Source organism: Xiphias gladius, chromosome 23 (genome assembly GCF_016859285.1).
Source record: "Xiphias gladius isolate SHS-SW01 ecotype Sanya breed wild chromosome 23, ASM1685928v1, whole genome shotgun sequence".
Taxonomy (NCBI): Eukaryota; Metazoa; Chordata; class Actinopteri; order Istiophoriformes; family Xiphiidae; genus Xiphias; species Xiphias gladius.
In genome coordinates, this window is record NC_053422.1 from 16289551 (window position 1) to 16302987 (window position 13437).

Genomic DNA, 13437 nt, shown 5'->3' on the forward strand with positions numbered 1-13437 from the left:
GGCTACAAAATGATTAACATATACTGCATATATATGTGTCTTGTAAGAGCTCCTAAATGTCAAAATAAAGTATCTCACAATCAATCCGTTCCTAAGCTGCTTATGTTCCGAATGCCACCACTCACATAATACTTCAAGATGGCACAATGAGAAATGTGCTTTTAAAGCAGGAAGTCTCATTATTAGCCCATGTTACACAAACTTTCACCTCTATCCTTTAACCTTTTAAGGTTGAAGTGACTGTTGTATATTTCCAGGACACAATGACAGTGTCTTTCTTTCTTTCTATCTTTCTTTTTTGAACAATAAACATGTATGGAAGTAAAAGCCCTTCAATGGACCAATTTTCAATTTATGGCCCTAATATCCTCCATACAGGTTCATGGGCTGCCATAGTAGTAGTCTCATCTCATGTAGGTACTAAACACTGCAAAGATTAACTAAAGTACAGATGAAACCCAAATAGTTTTTCCACTAACATATTGTCGCATGAGTGTGACTTTAGATATAAAAGCACAACAACAAAACGCAATATCAAGCTTAAATGTCAGCAACTTTCCTCGTAAAAGAAAAAAGTGACATATCTGGAATTCCAATCTGCGAGACCTTTAAAATGTGAGCTAAAGCATAACTTAAACTACAAAAAATAAGTTTTCATAGGCATAATTTTGTTTCTTTCCTCTCTGGTGTCATTTTTGGTTTGCAGCGACCAAAAAGAAGATAAGCTGGGGGCTACCAAGAAAATGTGTCCTGTACAATTAAAACATACTGCCAAAGTAACTTGACTTTGGAATAGGGTCATTCCATTCCAACTCACCCAGAAATCAGAACTTTTCCCAGTTCATGTCATTGATTTTCTCAAAAAAATTAACAAAAAAAACAATTAATTCTATTCTAAAAAATTCTATTAAATTCATAGGACCTTCCACCGTATGTGTATATGTGTATTATAAGCCTCACCAATTGATTATTTTTCACTGGATTGGGTTGAAATTTGCACTGAACATCCAAGAAACTTTAAGGATAATTTGCAACATGTACATAGTTGTTGATTAATGTTTTACAGTAGTCAAATAAATAAAAATAAATATTTTTTTAACTGAACAAAGAAACTTTAACTTTCAAAAATTAATATCTCCACTAGTTTTCTCTTTCATGAACCAAATTTTGATTCCTTGCAGTATTAATATCATTCTATCACATCTTGCAGTTATTTGGTCCTGTGCCACAGATTTTGCTAAATATAGCTTTGAAGCTGAAAAACCTACTTTTCAGATATTTTGACTCTATAATTTCCCAGGAAGGATTGTTTTAATTTCTTTGAAACTTTTTTACGGGAAAGTGCAAACATTTATCGTAGATATATAAAAAATTCAAAGATGTTATGTTACCCCATCATCATTTAATATTTTTTTGAAACTAGCTAAATTTTCTTACTTTACACTGGCTGTAATTTTACATTCAGTGTTTTTATTTCATAGTTAGATATTTGTACTATGTTGACTTCAAGGTTTTCCATTTTATGTGTGACACCTGTTGAGCCTTTTTTTATTGGGTTCAAGAACTTTGCAAGTTACAGCTTGTAATGGCTGGTTGCACACTAGACCGTGTCATCTTGTTCCGTGTGTCTGGACAAAATATTAATCTTAGTTCCTTCGCTCAATACACATATATTATTTCCCAATTTCAAAGTTTTCTGAACTAATTTCTGACATAATCAGCTAGTAGCATTAGAAAGCAATAAAGCAAGTCTGGAGTAATCCCACTTGAAACAGGTTTAGGCAGATTATTGCAAAATGGATCGCAAAATACCCAGAGAAAAAGAGTGCAATTGTAATTGATTTTATGATTAAGCAGTTTGATGTTATAGTGAGATCATGGAGCCCTGCTCTATTGGAAAAAGCCTAGAAGAAGAAGCCAACTGTCACAACACAGTGTACACTACTGGAAAAGTTGATCTGTTGAGTTGGGAACAGACTAGGAACTACTGAAGTTGAGAAGTAGATGTTCTGAGTATAGAGATGATGCCATAGTTTGTATGCATCACTAGAGGTACTTTTTGGTAACATATACCGTCGCTTTCTTCAGAAACAGCGTTGGGATTCCTTCAACTTGCATCCCAACAGCAAACAGAGCTGCTCACTGAGGATCATAAATACGGCGAAAGCAAGAGAGCTTACAACAGTACAGGAGAAAAAGTCTGAAATTTCAAAATCGCAATGACATGACCTGGGAGGTCCTAGGTGAGTTGGTATGGAATTACCTAATAGTAAAAATCCTTGCATCCTCTTAAGGTCTCGCACTGTTAATGAAGGTTCTCTGTAAGAAAGTATCAGCCAAATGTATCAGCCATCACAAAGCTGAAAAGTGGTGCCACCTGTGAATCCCACATTTTATTTATTTTTAAACATCCACCCCTGGCTAAAGTGGATTTCATGGATGTTGATACATATGCAGTCACATGAAGAAGAGTAAAGAGAGTAAAAGTATCTATCCCAAAAGACTGAAGAGAAGCGTTAGACTACTGTGGATCAGGAATAATTATCACCACAGGTCTCAATCACTAAACCACAAATATCCTGTGCTAACACACTAATAACCTAGGAACTAACTGCTAATTGTAAAAAAAAAAAAAAAAATACATAAAACAGCTGCATAAAGACCACTTTCTTTGTGCATCGGACTGATTAACTCTGAAGCAGCTGCTACTGTAAATGACAAATAACTGATAACTAATAATTATTTTTATATTGCATACATATTAGCTACAGTTTTTGTACCCTCTCAAATAAAGACAAGTACCACACTGAGTTCTTAATGGGAATGAACCATTACTTCATGATTAACTAAGCATTAATTATCTATGTTGTCACGCAATGTAGAGTATAATCCTATCAAACTGACAAATAGCTACTGAGGTTTTACTTGGTTTGTATCATTACTACTTTAGGAGAGACGGCAGAAATCTCAAAAATCAGTTTTTACCAAGATATTCAGAACACATTTGTACAGTATTTACGACATGACAGACATGGATTCAAGCACCAGAACTACAACCAAGTTGTATTTATAAGTTGGTAAACTGTAATCCTGATGAAAATCAGGTGAGAAAAACAATATATTTTCTGATGATGTTTTTCAACGTTACAGCTGGAGTTAAGGGCTGGCTTCTCTGGTGTTCACCTGCTTCATTGAACCTCACAGGCCTGCTGGGACAATCTTGATTTATGTATGTTTAAGAAATCACCAGACTGCTCCCTGTTCATGTGACGACCATTCTCAACCCAGCTAATGCTTTAAACTTTGACTGTACATAATGTGGACAAACATGAAACACATAAAAGTTCAAGTTTTGGAAGTCCCTTATTTTTTTTGTTTTTCTTCCTCTTCATCTACTCAATAAAACCTGGATCTCACACTTTCCCACTTTAGAAAACACAGTTGCAAACTGTACAACTTCACTTAGTGTATAACCTGTTTCATTTTTAATGAGATTTGACAAAAACAGGAAATAAAAATAAAATTTGCAGTAGGCGTGTGATCTATAGGGTTTAATTTTCCTGGAAGAAAAAAAGTTCACCACTCAACCAGCACTGAACTCTGGGTGACAAAACAATCCTGACTTATTTAATAGTACGATAAAATATAAATATATAATGTTGGCAAAAGCAAAACCAACGCAGCAGGTCGAGAGGACAACAGCATCGTTGTTCTCGACTGTATCAATCCTGGCACGACTTTCCGAAAGTTCAAGAAATGCAAAAGAGAATTGTGACTGTAGCCAGAATAGTTAGAACGGGAAAACCTTTTATGTGAAACCGAGGGAGTTAAGGAGCTGTACCAGATCCCTGGCTTCTTTTTTGCTAAAAACGGGTCAATAAAAACAGACTTGAACTGAGCCACAAAAGAAATTACATCGTTTTCCACTACACGCACGCTCTCACCCGGACACGCATCCTGCAAAGGGAGGGAAAAGGAGGGCGAGGGTTTAGACAAGGGTGTTGCAGAAGCGAACAAAAACCCGGGAAGAGTCAAAGCAGACAGTCGCAGATTAAATATTGAAACATACAGTGGGGTCCCAAAGTCTGAGACCACATGGGAAAGTGGTGGCAGACTTTTGGACCCCACTGTTTATAGTTATATTCCTCCAAAATGAACGGCCCGGTTATGTGGCCCATCTATGAAACGTGTGTTTGAAAAGAGCGTTTGATGTGGCCTGTCTCTGTCCGTGGTGCTAAAAATCGCACTATCCCCAGCAGACCCCCACCCCCCCAACCCCAGTGTGGGACGTTTCGAGCACCAAAACAGCGCTGATTTAACGCTGTGTGTAACTTAATTGTATTTACTGTGGTGGACACACGAGCTCCGATTCCACAACAGAGGTGCGTGACTAAAACGCAATTTGTGTCTGTACACCCTGAACAGCGCGAGTTTGACACGGCTCCCAAATCCTGTCTGCTCTCTGGTGTGAACATAAAAAAAAGACACACACACCCCCCCGCTGAAAATCAATGACACGGTCAGTGCGTACTGGGGAGAGAGAGAGAGAGAGAGGGAGGGAGAGAGAGAGAGGGGGGGCGGTGTCTGGTGACCGGGGAGGAGGAGTAAGCTCCCGGTCCGCTCGTGCTAGCAGCTCTGTTTCGCAGTCAATCCTACAAAGCAGTCGGGTGCTACCGGAGTGCCCGGGGCCGTGGACTTATTTTTCCCCCGGGAATCGGAACTGGACCCCAACGAACTATCCCAGGTAGGTGCAAGCAACTGTGGCGGTTCTCTGTCAAAAAGAAATAGAAACTGCACATGAAAGTCACAATACTCGCCGATCCGTCGACTTTCGTAGCGCTGCTGCCGGATGGAGAGGAGAGCAGACGAAAGCCGGGACGGAGCTCCGTGGGGGCGGCAATTGTGTTGACGCCGCTAATTGCTTTTTAAATTGGCGGACGGGAGGCTCGGGAGCTAATCGTTTGGCGGTGCCCCATCTGCCGCGGCGACAACTCCACAGTGAAATAATCCGATTAAAAGCAGCGTCAGCAGTTTGATCAAATGAGCACTCTCCACACAGTGCGCACATACACAGCGGGTCGATTTTTTTTTTTCCTGCTTTGTGCTCTCTGGTGACACTCTGACCCGAAATGCGTCTCAGGGTGAGAGTTCTGGGTTCCCTAAAGTGCCGCGTCTCACTTCACTCTGCTCCTCTTACACTTCGCAGCATCCCCCTCTCCTCTGTGCCAGGTTTTTCTCACTCTGAGCGGCTCTGTCCGTCTTATACCCACCTGCCTCTCCTTCTCTCTGTCTTTGCTTTCAGAAGATGTTCTTCTTTCTGCTACCTGTCGTGGCTCTCTTGCTGAGCGGAGAAACGGCGGTCTCCGGTAACAGTAACGACAAATGGCTGAGCACCGTGGCTCAGTACAACAAGGACAGATCCTGGAACAGATTCAGAGATGTGAGTTACACTGAGAGACACAACATCTAGCCAAAAGGGGCATTATAATTAGCTTCAGTGTGTGTGTGTGTGTGTGTGTGTGTGTGTGTGTGTGTGTGTGTGTCTTTAAAGTGTGTACCCTTGTATGTGTATGTGTATGTGTGTTTGTGTGTGTGTGTGTGTGTGTGTGTGTGTCTGTGTGTGCCTGTGTATATGTGTGTCTGTGTTTGTGTGAGGGAGAGGGAGCGCACTACGCCCTTGATACACCCTGTGAGTACTTGAGCACTTGCCAGCAGGCATAATCCACCTTGTAGAAACTCAGCAGGCTCAAGCCCTGGTTGAAAGAGAGTCAGACTTACAGACAGAGAACATTAGATTTATGCACATGATGGAAAATTTCTTTATTTCTTAATATTTGACCTATTATTTTGTCTGACGGACTGATTTTCCAGAGGGATTACCTGTTTCTTTTTTAAGTAGCTGACCATAACGGTGGTCTTTTATCTCTGGTAATCGATCGTCTATTTCAGTCAAATGTTTTGATATTTCTGCCTTTCCTGTTACATTGTACATCCTGTACCCTTTTTTTCATGGCCTCTCTGTAAAAGATCATACAGTACATGTTGAGTCAACGGGCTACATAGGAGATAAGCGTACCTACTATGTGCAGGGGTATGTGGTTAGTTCAGATGTACATCACTCTAAATCCATTATGGAGAATCCCTGAGGCTTTTTCTTCAAGGATATCAGGCATTGGTTGGATGATATTTTGCGGGAAGTAACCATGTTAGCTCTACAGCTGACTGTAGGCTAGCTGACTGAATGTGCTGTCAAGCCAGTGCAGATGCATATTGATGCATAAACATTTGTGTGTAACTCTTGTATAAAGCGCCTTGATTGACTGAGTGAGATTTGGGTCATGTTTTCTATGTTTAAAACTTCTATAAAATGCTATTAAGAATCGTCTTAAGTTTTGACAGAAGAAGGACGGAGTGTATAAAGTAGATGCTTCAATAAAAAAATGATGAAAGTCACTAAAGTCTGATTCTCAAGTGCTAACTGCAGTGATACTGTAATGTAGGTCTAATTATTGTAAACTAAAGCACAGAATCAGCCGGTTGCTGTGCAGCCCAATTGTTCAAACCCACAGAACGATATTTTTTAGTAGAGATCCCCAGGTTTTCCAAGATACCAAATATATCAAACAGAATTTTGTGGGAATGTGTACAAAATGCTGCACAATACATAGAGAATTTTGATGAAATGGTGCAGCCATGAAAACATGCAGTCTTGGGTTTGAATATTTCACTCAGTGTAAACATCATATATACGTAGCTTGGATGAAGAGCCGGCAAAGAATATGCACAATGTGACCTTAAAGCTACTTAAGGGAAATTAAAGGGATTGCTTGTATTTACACTGAATCCAATGTCATGAGCTTAATGAGTTAAGCTTTCTTGTGCTGTGTTGACATTTAGACTGACTCTGTATCTTCAATCAACTCAACATGATCGCTCATTCCTAAAAGATCTTTCCATTGTTGGAGAGTGCATGACCTCCACCTGTATGTGAAACACAGCCATCTACTGGTGACTCCTAAATGCGTCAGGATACCGCTGGAGCTCACTTAGATAATTGATAAGCTGAGACCAAATCTTAACACCCAGAAACAGTCATGCATGCCATTTGTTCTTCGAAGAATTGGAACAAGCTTGTGTTCTTCATAGTATTCTCAGCACCCAAATTTTACTCAGAGCCCGGGCCTCAACTGCAGAGTAACCACAATGCAGAGCTAACACACTCTCCAGTCTCACCAGTCGTCTTCAGGCCGATTGTGACAGCAGTATAACCACTGACACTGTATTTGACGCCCTTCTCTTAACATTGCGATGTCTTTTGCTGCCTGCTAACGTGTTCTTCAGAGATTTCAGTAGACAGTGGGCTAACTTTGGCCTTATTAAAGCTGGCTTTCCCTGTAGAGTACTGGAGCCATGATGTGAGAGCTAGTATAAGGCATATCTGTATACACTCAGCCAGGGCTCTACTACCAGCAGTGTGTGTGTGTGTGGTTGTGTGTGTGTGTGTGTCTGTGTGTGTATGTCTGTGTGTGCTGCCCACTCTCTATTTCCCTCTGTGGTCTCCTGTGCAAATGAAACTCATTAACAGGAAACTGTCAGTGGAGGGTGGAGGACAGGAGGGGAGAGGAGGAGCAATGGACAGGGGGAAAGGCTGTGACATTTATGTTTAATATTTCAAGCAACGCCACCAACCAAATGCAGGAGCTGCTGGTGTGTTTATGTGTGTTCCTGTTCACTCGCGTCTGTGTGTGTTTTTGTGTATTGTTTGTCCTATCACATAGGGAAAACTGCTGGTTGTGATTTGTCTCCTGCAACATTTACCGTTGTTTGTTTCAATGCGTAGTCTTTCCTCCGCTCTTCTTTCTTAGCCCTGTCTCTCGTCCTCTCATTAGCACCAAACCTCTTAATATCACTGATAGCAAGACCTTAGAGTAGGAAATTGTGGTTCTGTATGAATTTCAGACAACACAAAGCAACCGTTCTTGCAATCATCTAAATTTGATGATTGGGGAAAGCCCGATCTTGAGATACTGTCATTCTGATCATGATGTGCTCAAAGGCCCCTTTAAACTGTGCAGTATTTGGCTGTCCCAGATAAAAAATTAAAAAAAAACTGTGGTGAAATCATTGATCATCAGTGAGAAACAGCGGTCTCAAATCGTACCGTGAGACTCATCCATGGCAACTGATTTAGAGCTTTGGTGACCAAAAACAGGCTGTGTCAGAATTCTGAAAATGTAGGACTAAAGTCCAACAATGTGACTGCTGCTATTATCCACATTTACAAACCAACTGATCAGAATATGGCATTTAAAAAAAACAGTAACTTAGAAATAGTGAAATTGTTACATAGGTTGTCAAGTAGCTTCTCTTTTTCTCTCATTTTCTTCCTCTGTCTCTGGAGAAGTGAATGACCTTGTGCTTCCTCAACTCTAGCCCCTCTCCATCTCCCCCTGTTCCCTCTGCCCTCACCCATGACTCGTCCTCTCTGCCTTTCCCTCCTGCCTGCCATGTTTCACTCTGCATCCCTGTTGATGAGCCACTTGCTCCCTCCTGCATAATGGATGAGCGTCCATTTGTTGGCAGGGGAGCTGGTGCAGTAGTTTAACAGTCAGAGTTCAGGTGGCTTATTATGAAAACATAAGGAAAATGGGATTTGATTTATTTGTTTACCTATTTATATTACTAATAACTGGACTCTAATGTGTTGGGAGATAAGTGTAATGTAGACAGAGGCAGTTTTATTCTAGTTCACTTCTACTGAGGAAGGATATGCAGTTGAAATTAAAACTATCCTGTCACGTTTTGTCAGTTCAAAAACATTTTTTCTTCAGTCAAATCAAGCCAATGTCTGTATACTTGCCGCCGACATGAATTTCAGCTGGTTTGTGGAGACAAAAGGACACATTTGTGGAATAAATGACACAACATATTGGCTTCAGACTGAAGTACATGGACAGGCTTGCTGGCTGAGCTAGTCTAATTCTTCACACACCCGCCACCATTGTTTAAGTGTCTGGATTTTGTGTAAACATTATGATTAGTTGAGTTGTCTTGTGAAAAAGATTTATTTTGTTTTCCTTTTGCAGTGCCTTTGTTTACATGATGGTATATGTATGGTTTTGAGCTTTCTCAGCTTGTTAGGGGATATCTAAATGTTTACGACCAATTAAACTGTTCCCTAATTCTTAAATTTGCCTAACCATCTTTGTTGCTCTTTTGCCAAAACAAATGTTGTTGTTATATATGCCATGAGTATTTAGATTTTCCTTAGGTTACAATCAACACTTTAATTTTCATGTGCTTTTATGCAAATAAAGTATAGCTGCAATGAATATACACACATTTGTATGCAGCAGTGAATTCAACTGTGTCTCTGTTTCAGGCAGGGTCAACTTTGTTGTAAGCCTGCAGCTGCCTCATGTTGTTGGCTACATCAAAGTATTCTGGTCAGGAGTTCAGCTGGGACAGTGATAGAACTAGCTTCAGTAGTAACAACGAACCCTGTCTCCTACAAATTACGTTTCTATAAAACTAAACTCCAACAACAAATACATTTTGTAGGAAAAATATTCGCTGGCTGGATTGTGTTCAGAGGCGACGTATTTTTTGACTGAATGAAGCGCTACATTCATTAACGGCTACGGAGGCGCCAGGAGGTGGTTTGGGTGGATGGTTAGGTGTACGAAGTGAACGACTGTTACACCAGAGACCGGGGTTCGCATCCAGATTCCTTAGGTTTAGGCAAGAAAAGCACTTTACCTTAAGTTAGGCAAAGATGGTTTTGCTTAAATGTAAATAAACAGGTTGTGTCAGAAGTCACAGTAAATTTTTCTGTGTTAAACTAGACCACGATTTTTCCCTAACCTTAACCAAGTGCTGTGGGTGCCTAAACATAACCATAAAAAAGTGTAATCACTACAAATGGATATTGCACTCCAAGATCAGATATTTTGACGGAAAACAAAAGTGTTGTCTGCAACCATTTACTGATATGTATCAGTATTCTCCTCCCCCTGATAATCTCTAAATTGGCACTCTCCATTAGCGTGTGCTAGATTTATTGTCTCACTCCTATTTACAGAGCCAGGGCTGTCTAGGAACACTGGATTTTTTTTCAGTGCTCACACAGAACAGACAACTAGCGGACCGTGAGGAGTTACTCACTGAATTTGGCAAAAAGTGTATTGGATTAGTATTGCTGAGACCACCTTTAATAAAAATTTTTATTGGATAGTTATTGTTCTTCACATTATGTGGCTAATTACTTCACCTTGATCACCTTGCGTGTCAACAACCGCTGACCTCAATCTTATATGCTCTCTGCGTCCAATAGAGGAAATCCTGTATGATGATTTGGAACAAAACTTTTTTTAACACAGCAGGGTTTATTGAAATGCAAAGTCATAAGATTGGAGACAATACCGGTATTTACAGTTTGGATAACAACAGTTTGAAAAGCTCTATGTATAATTACTTTTTTTTTACAGTTGTGAAATCAGTCATCTAATACATATTATGGTCTGTGGATTGAGGAGCAGGCATATCCAAGCCAGTTCAGCTATTCTGGCCTCAGCAAGCCTATTATTGGTCGATTTATGTTGTGCAAGGAAATTAGGTAGTTTGTATGTACAGTAAGCATTAGTGTCAGAGCGTTTGAACAGTGTTAAATGTGTGTGTAGAGAACTGATCATAAGGACTGCTGGAGATGAATGAGCCTGGTAAAAGAGAAAAAAGAGATCTTAGCAATGTGTGTATGCTGGCAATGATGTACAACCTTACTTGTATCTCACCTTAATACTTTTTAGTACCAGCCTAAAAGTGTATGTAGTATCAAGTATCGAAAACTGTCAAGTAGTGAAAGTTGATATCAAATGCGTGGGCAGACTTGTTTACTTAATCTTAGATCAAATATTTACTAATTTATGTCTTAATTTTGCAAATTTTAGACAGGAATGAAGGCAAAATTCTGCTTTCTGCTTGTTTTTAGACAACATTTAACACTTGAGAGCTTTGGCTTCTTTTGTTAAATGTAACAAGACAGTCTTGTCTTATTTTATCTGTTCTCCTCTCCTCTCCTTCCCTCTCCTGTGTCTCTTGTCAAAATCTTTGTCTGCAAAAAGCGACAAAAAAGCTGTCATTGCTATTCAGACAGCCCCACTTTTATCCTCAAGAGGTGAAAAAGTTGTTTCCACTCTTCTGAGCCTGTTGTTTCTTTCTGCTAAAAGAGGCTTTTCTTGTCCCCATCCTGCTTCCCCTATTTTCTCTCTTTTACTCGTGAAATCCTGTCTTCCAACCTGTTTGCATGCTCTCAGAAAAACAGAAAAGCACAAAATCTAATTTGTGAGGGACAATGGATGCCTGCTGCACATTTCCTCATATTTTGTGTAAATGCATGCCATCTCCAGACTGTCTATTCATTAGCTGGTGGACCTGGTGGCAGGTTGAAAATCTTAGCAAGCTAAAAACTGCTGTGTGTATGTTTGTGTGCTTGCAATGTAACTGTGTTAGATCATGCGGCCTTTCCCAGCTCTGTCTCACAGTGAGAATTAAATGTTGTCATCTTTTATCAGCAGTATTCTGTTTTCTGGGACATCCATCTCTCTAGAGCTGTCAGTCACAGCCCCCCTGCTGTCTCCCTTTATCCAAACAAGAGGGCTGTGTGTGCATGTGTGTTTGCACGTGTGTATGTGCAAGAATTTCTGAGTTACTATGTGTTTTGAAGCTATGGAATCGACTGCAGTGACACCATTATCTTCAATTCAAAGCTGATTGGTCTGGTAGCTTGTATTACATGTTTTTCCCCTTTGCATTTATGAAGGAAAGGGTTTTGCTGACCATGCATGTGCTTTTTCAGCTCCATTCCACCTCACAGTGAACATGTTTGCATCCGGGAGCTTCCCACTGCATCCAAATGATCTGGCTGTCTTCTGTTATATCTATGTTTTGCCTGTGTGTGTTCTGATTGGTTGGTTGTACAGCTGAGGGGGAAGGGTGGGGTGTGGTTTAGTGAAGCAGCTTAGAGAAGACAAACCCTGGAGTCACCTTCACCTTCCCTCATACACATACACAAACCCTCTGAGTGAATACTCTCCATCAGAGATACAGTATTTCCGTCAATTAAGTCATGACATGGCTGAACAGCTGTCAGTCTTTCTTATCGCTCTCCTGCTCTGTCCTCTATTCACCTCTCTCCTATTAAGCTGCGTCTATACTTTCTCTTCATACTTTGTATCATCTCCTCTGTCTCCTGGCTCTTCCGTCTCTCGTTTTATACTTGACTTATTCCTGATGAAACATTACTCTTCAAAATAAACCTTCTCTCTCACACTTTTTGCTGCTTTCATCCGTTTTCTATTTGCATGCTCTCCTTCTTCATGCATATTTATTACTGAGCTATTGATTTCAAATAAGGAAATGCCAATTATAATCTCCAAACTGTGGTGTGTGTGGAGAGGGACAAATGCCTTTTTCTGTGTAGGTTTGTACCTCTTTAAACTGGCTGGTGGAAAATTTTTACCTCTCTCTCTCTAACTGCTGTCTCTGCATGTGTATGAATTCTCACACGAACACACACACACACACACACACACACACACACGCATACACACACAACTTTCCATCCACCCTGAGGCTCTTGGGGAGATTGATCAGTAAATTTACAGGGCCTGGTAACCCTGATTGGAGCCTTGATATAATCAATAAGAGTGTGCAAAGACAGGAAGACACAGCCAAACACACATATGCAAGCACACGCACACAAACGCACTGGAGGACAATTTGGTTGCAGGGTAGACAAAGGTCACTGTCTATGACCAAGATAAATAGAATATGAGAGAGGTTTGTGTGTGTGCGTGTGTGTGTGTGTGTGTGTGTGTGTGTGTGTGTGTGTGTGTGTGTGTGTGTGTGTGTGTGTGTGTATTTTTGTGTTTGAATGTGTGTGCGCGCGCACGTGTACGTGTGTGTGCGTGTGTGTGTGTGTTGGGTGTGTGTTGGGTGTGTTTTCGGTGTGTGTTGGGTGTGTGTTGGGTGTTGAAAGATAAAAAAGACAAAGAGAGACAAAGCAGGAGAGCTAAAGGATTGCCAGTGTAATTTTGGCTGACGATAAGAAACAGGAAATGGAAAAAAGAGAGATGGTAAGAGGAGAGGAAGAGGAGGAGCTTTAATGTGAAGCCTATCAACACTGTGGCTATAACAGATGGACAGACGGAGAAATGTGGAATCCATCATCAATGCAAGTCAGTCAGCTTGGCCATGGCAGCCCCTCCATACTCCTTTCTCTCTCTGCGGGGATTGTCTTTCTGTTAGTCTATTTGTTGCTGGTATGAAGCTCTCCTGCTAAGCTGTTGATTCTTTTGAAGAGATGCTGTCTGATTGTCTGCTTTTGTCTAAAGATTTGCCAAGACAGAGAAACAAACGATGGTCCCAAAAGCTCAACGC

General features: G+C 40.6%; 1 protein-coding gene across 7 annotated transcripts in view; it reads left to right on the top strand.

Moving 5' to 3' along the window:
- Positions 1-13437, top strand: part of spock1 (SPARC (osteonectin), cwcv and kazal like domains proteoglycan 1) — a 113780-nt gene that overhangs the window by 13060 nt on the left and 87283 nt on the right. For 4 of the 7 annotated variants that reach the window (XM_040120779.1, XM_040120784.1, XM_040120783.1 and 1 more), the window contains exons 1-2: positions 4659-4744; positions 5303-5440. In XM_040120779.1, coding sequence (XP_039976713.1) covers positions 5306-5440 — 135 coding nt within the window. In that variant the 5' untranslated portion in view covers positions 4659-4744; positions 5303-5305. Of the gene's footprint in view, positions 1-4655; positions 4745-5302; positions 5441-13437 lie in introns of those variants that run through there. The other 3 variants (XM_040120782.1, XM_040120781.1, XM_040120780.1) reach the window with 2 other exon arrangements.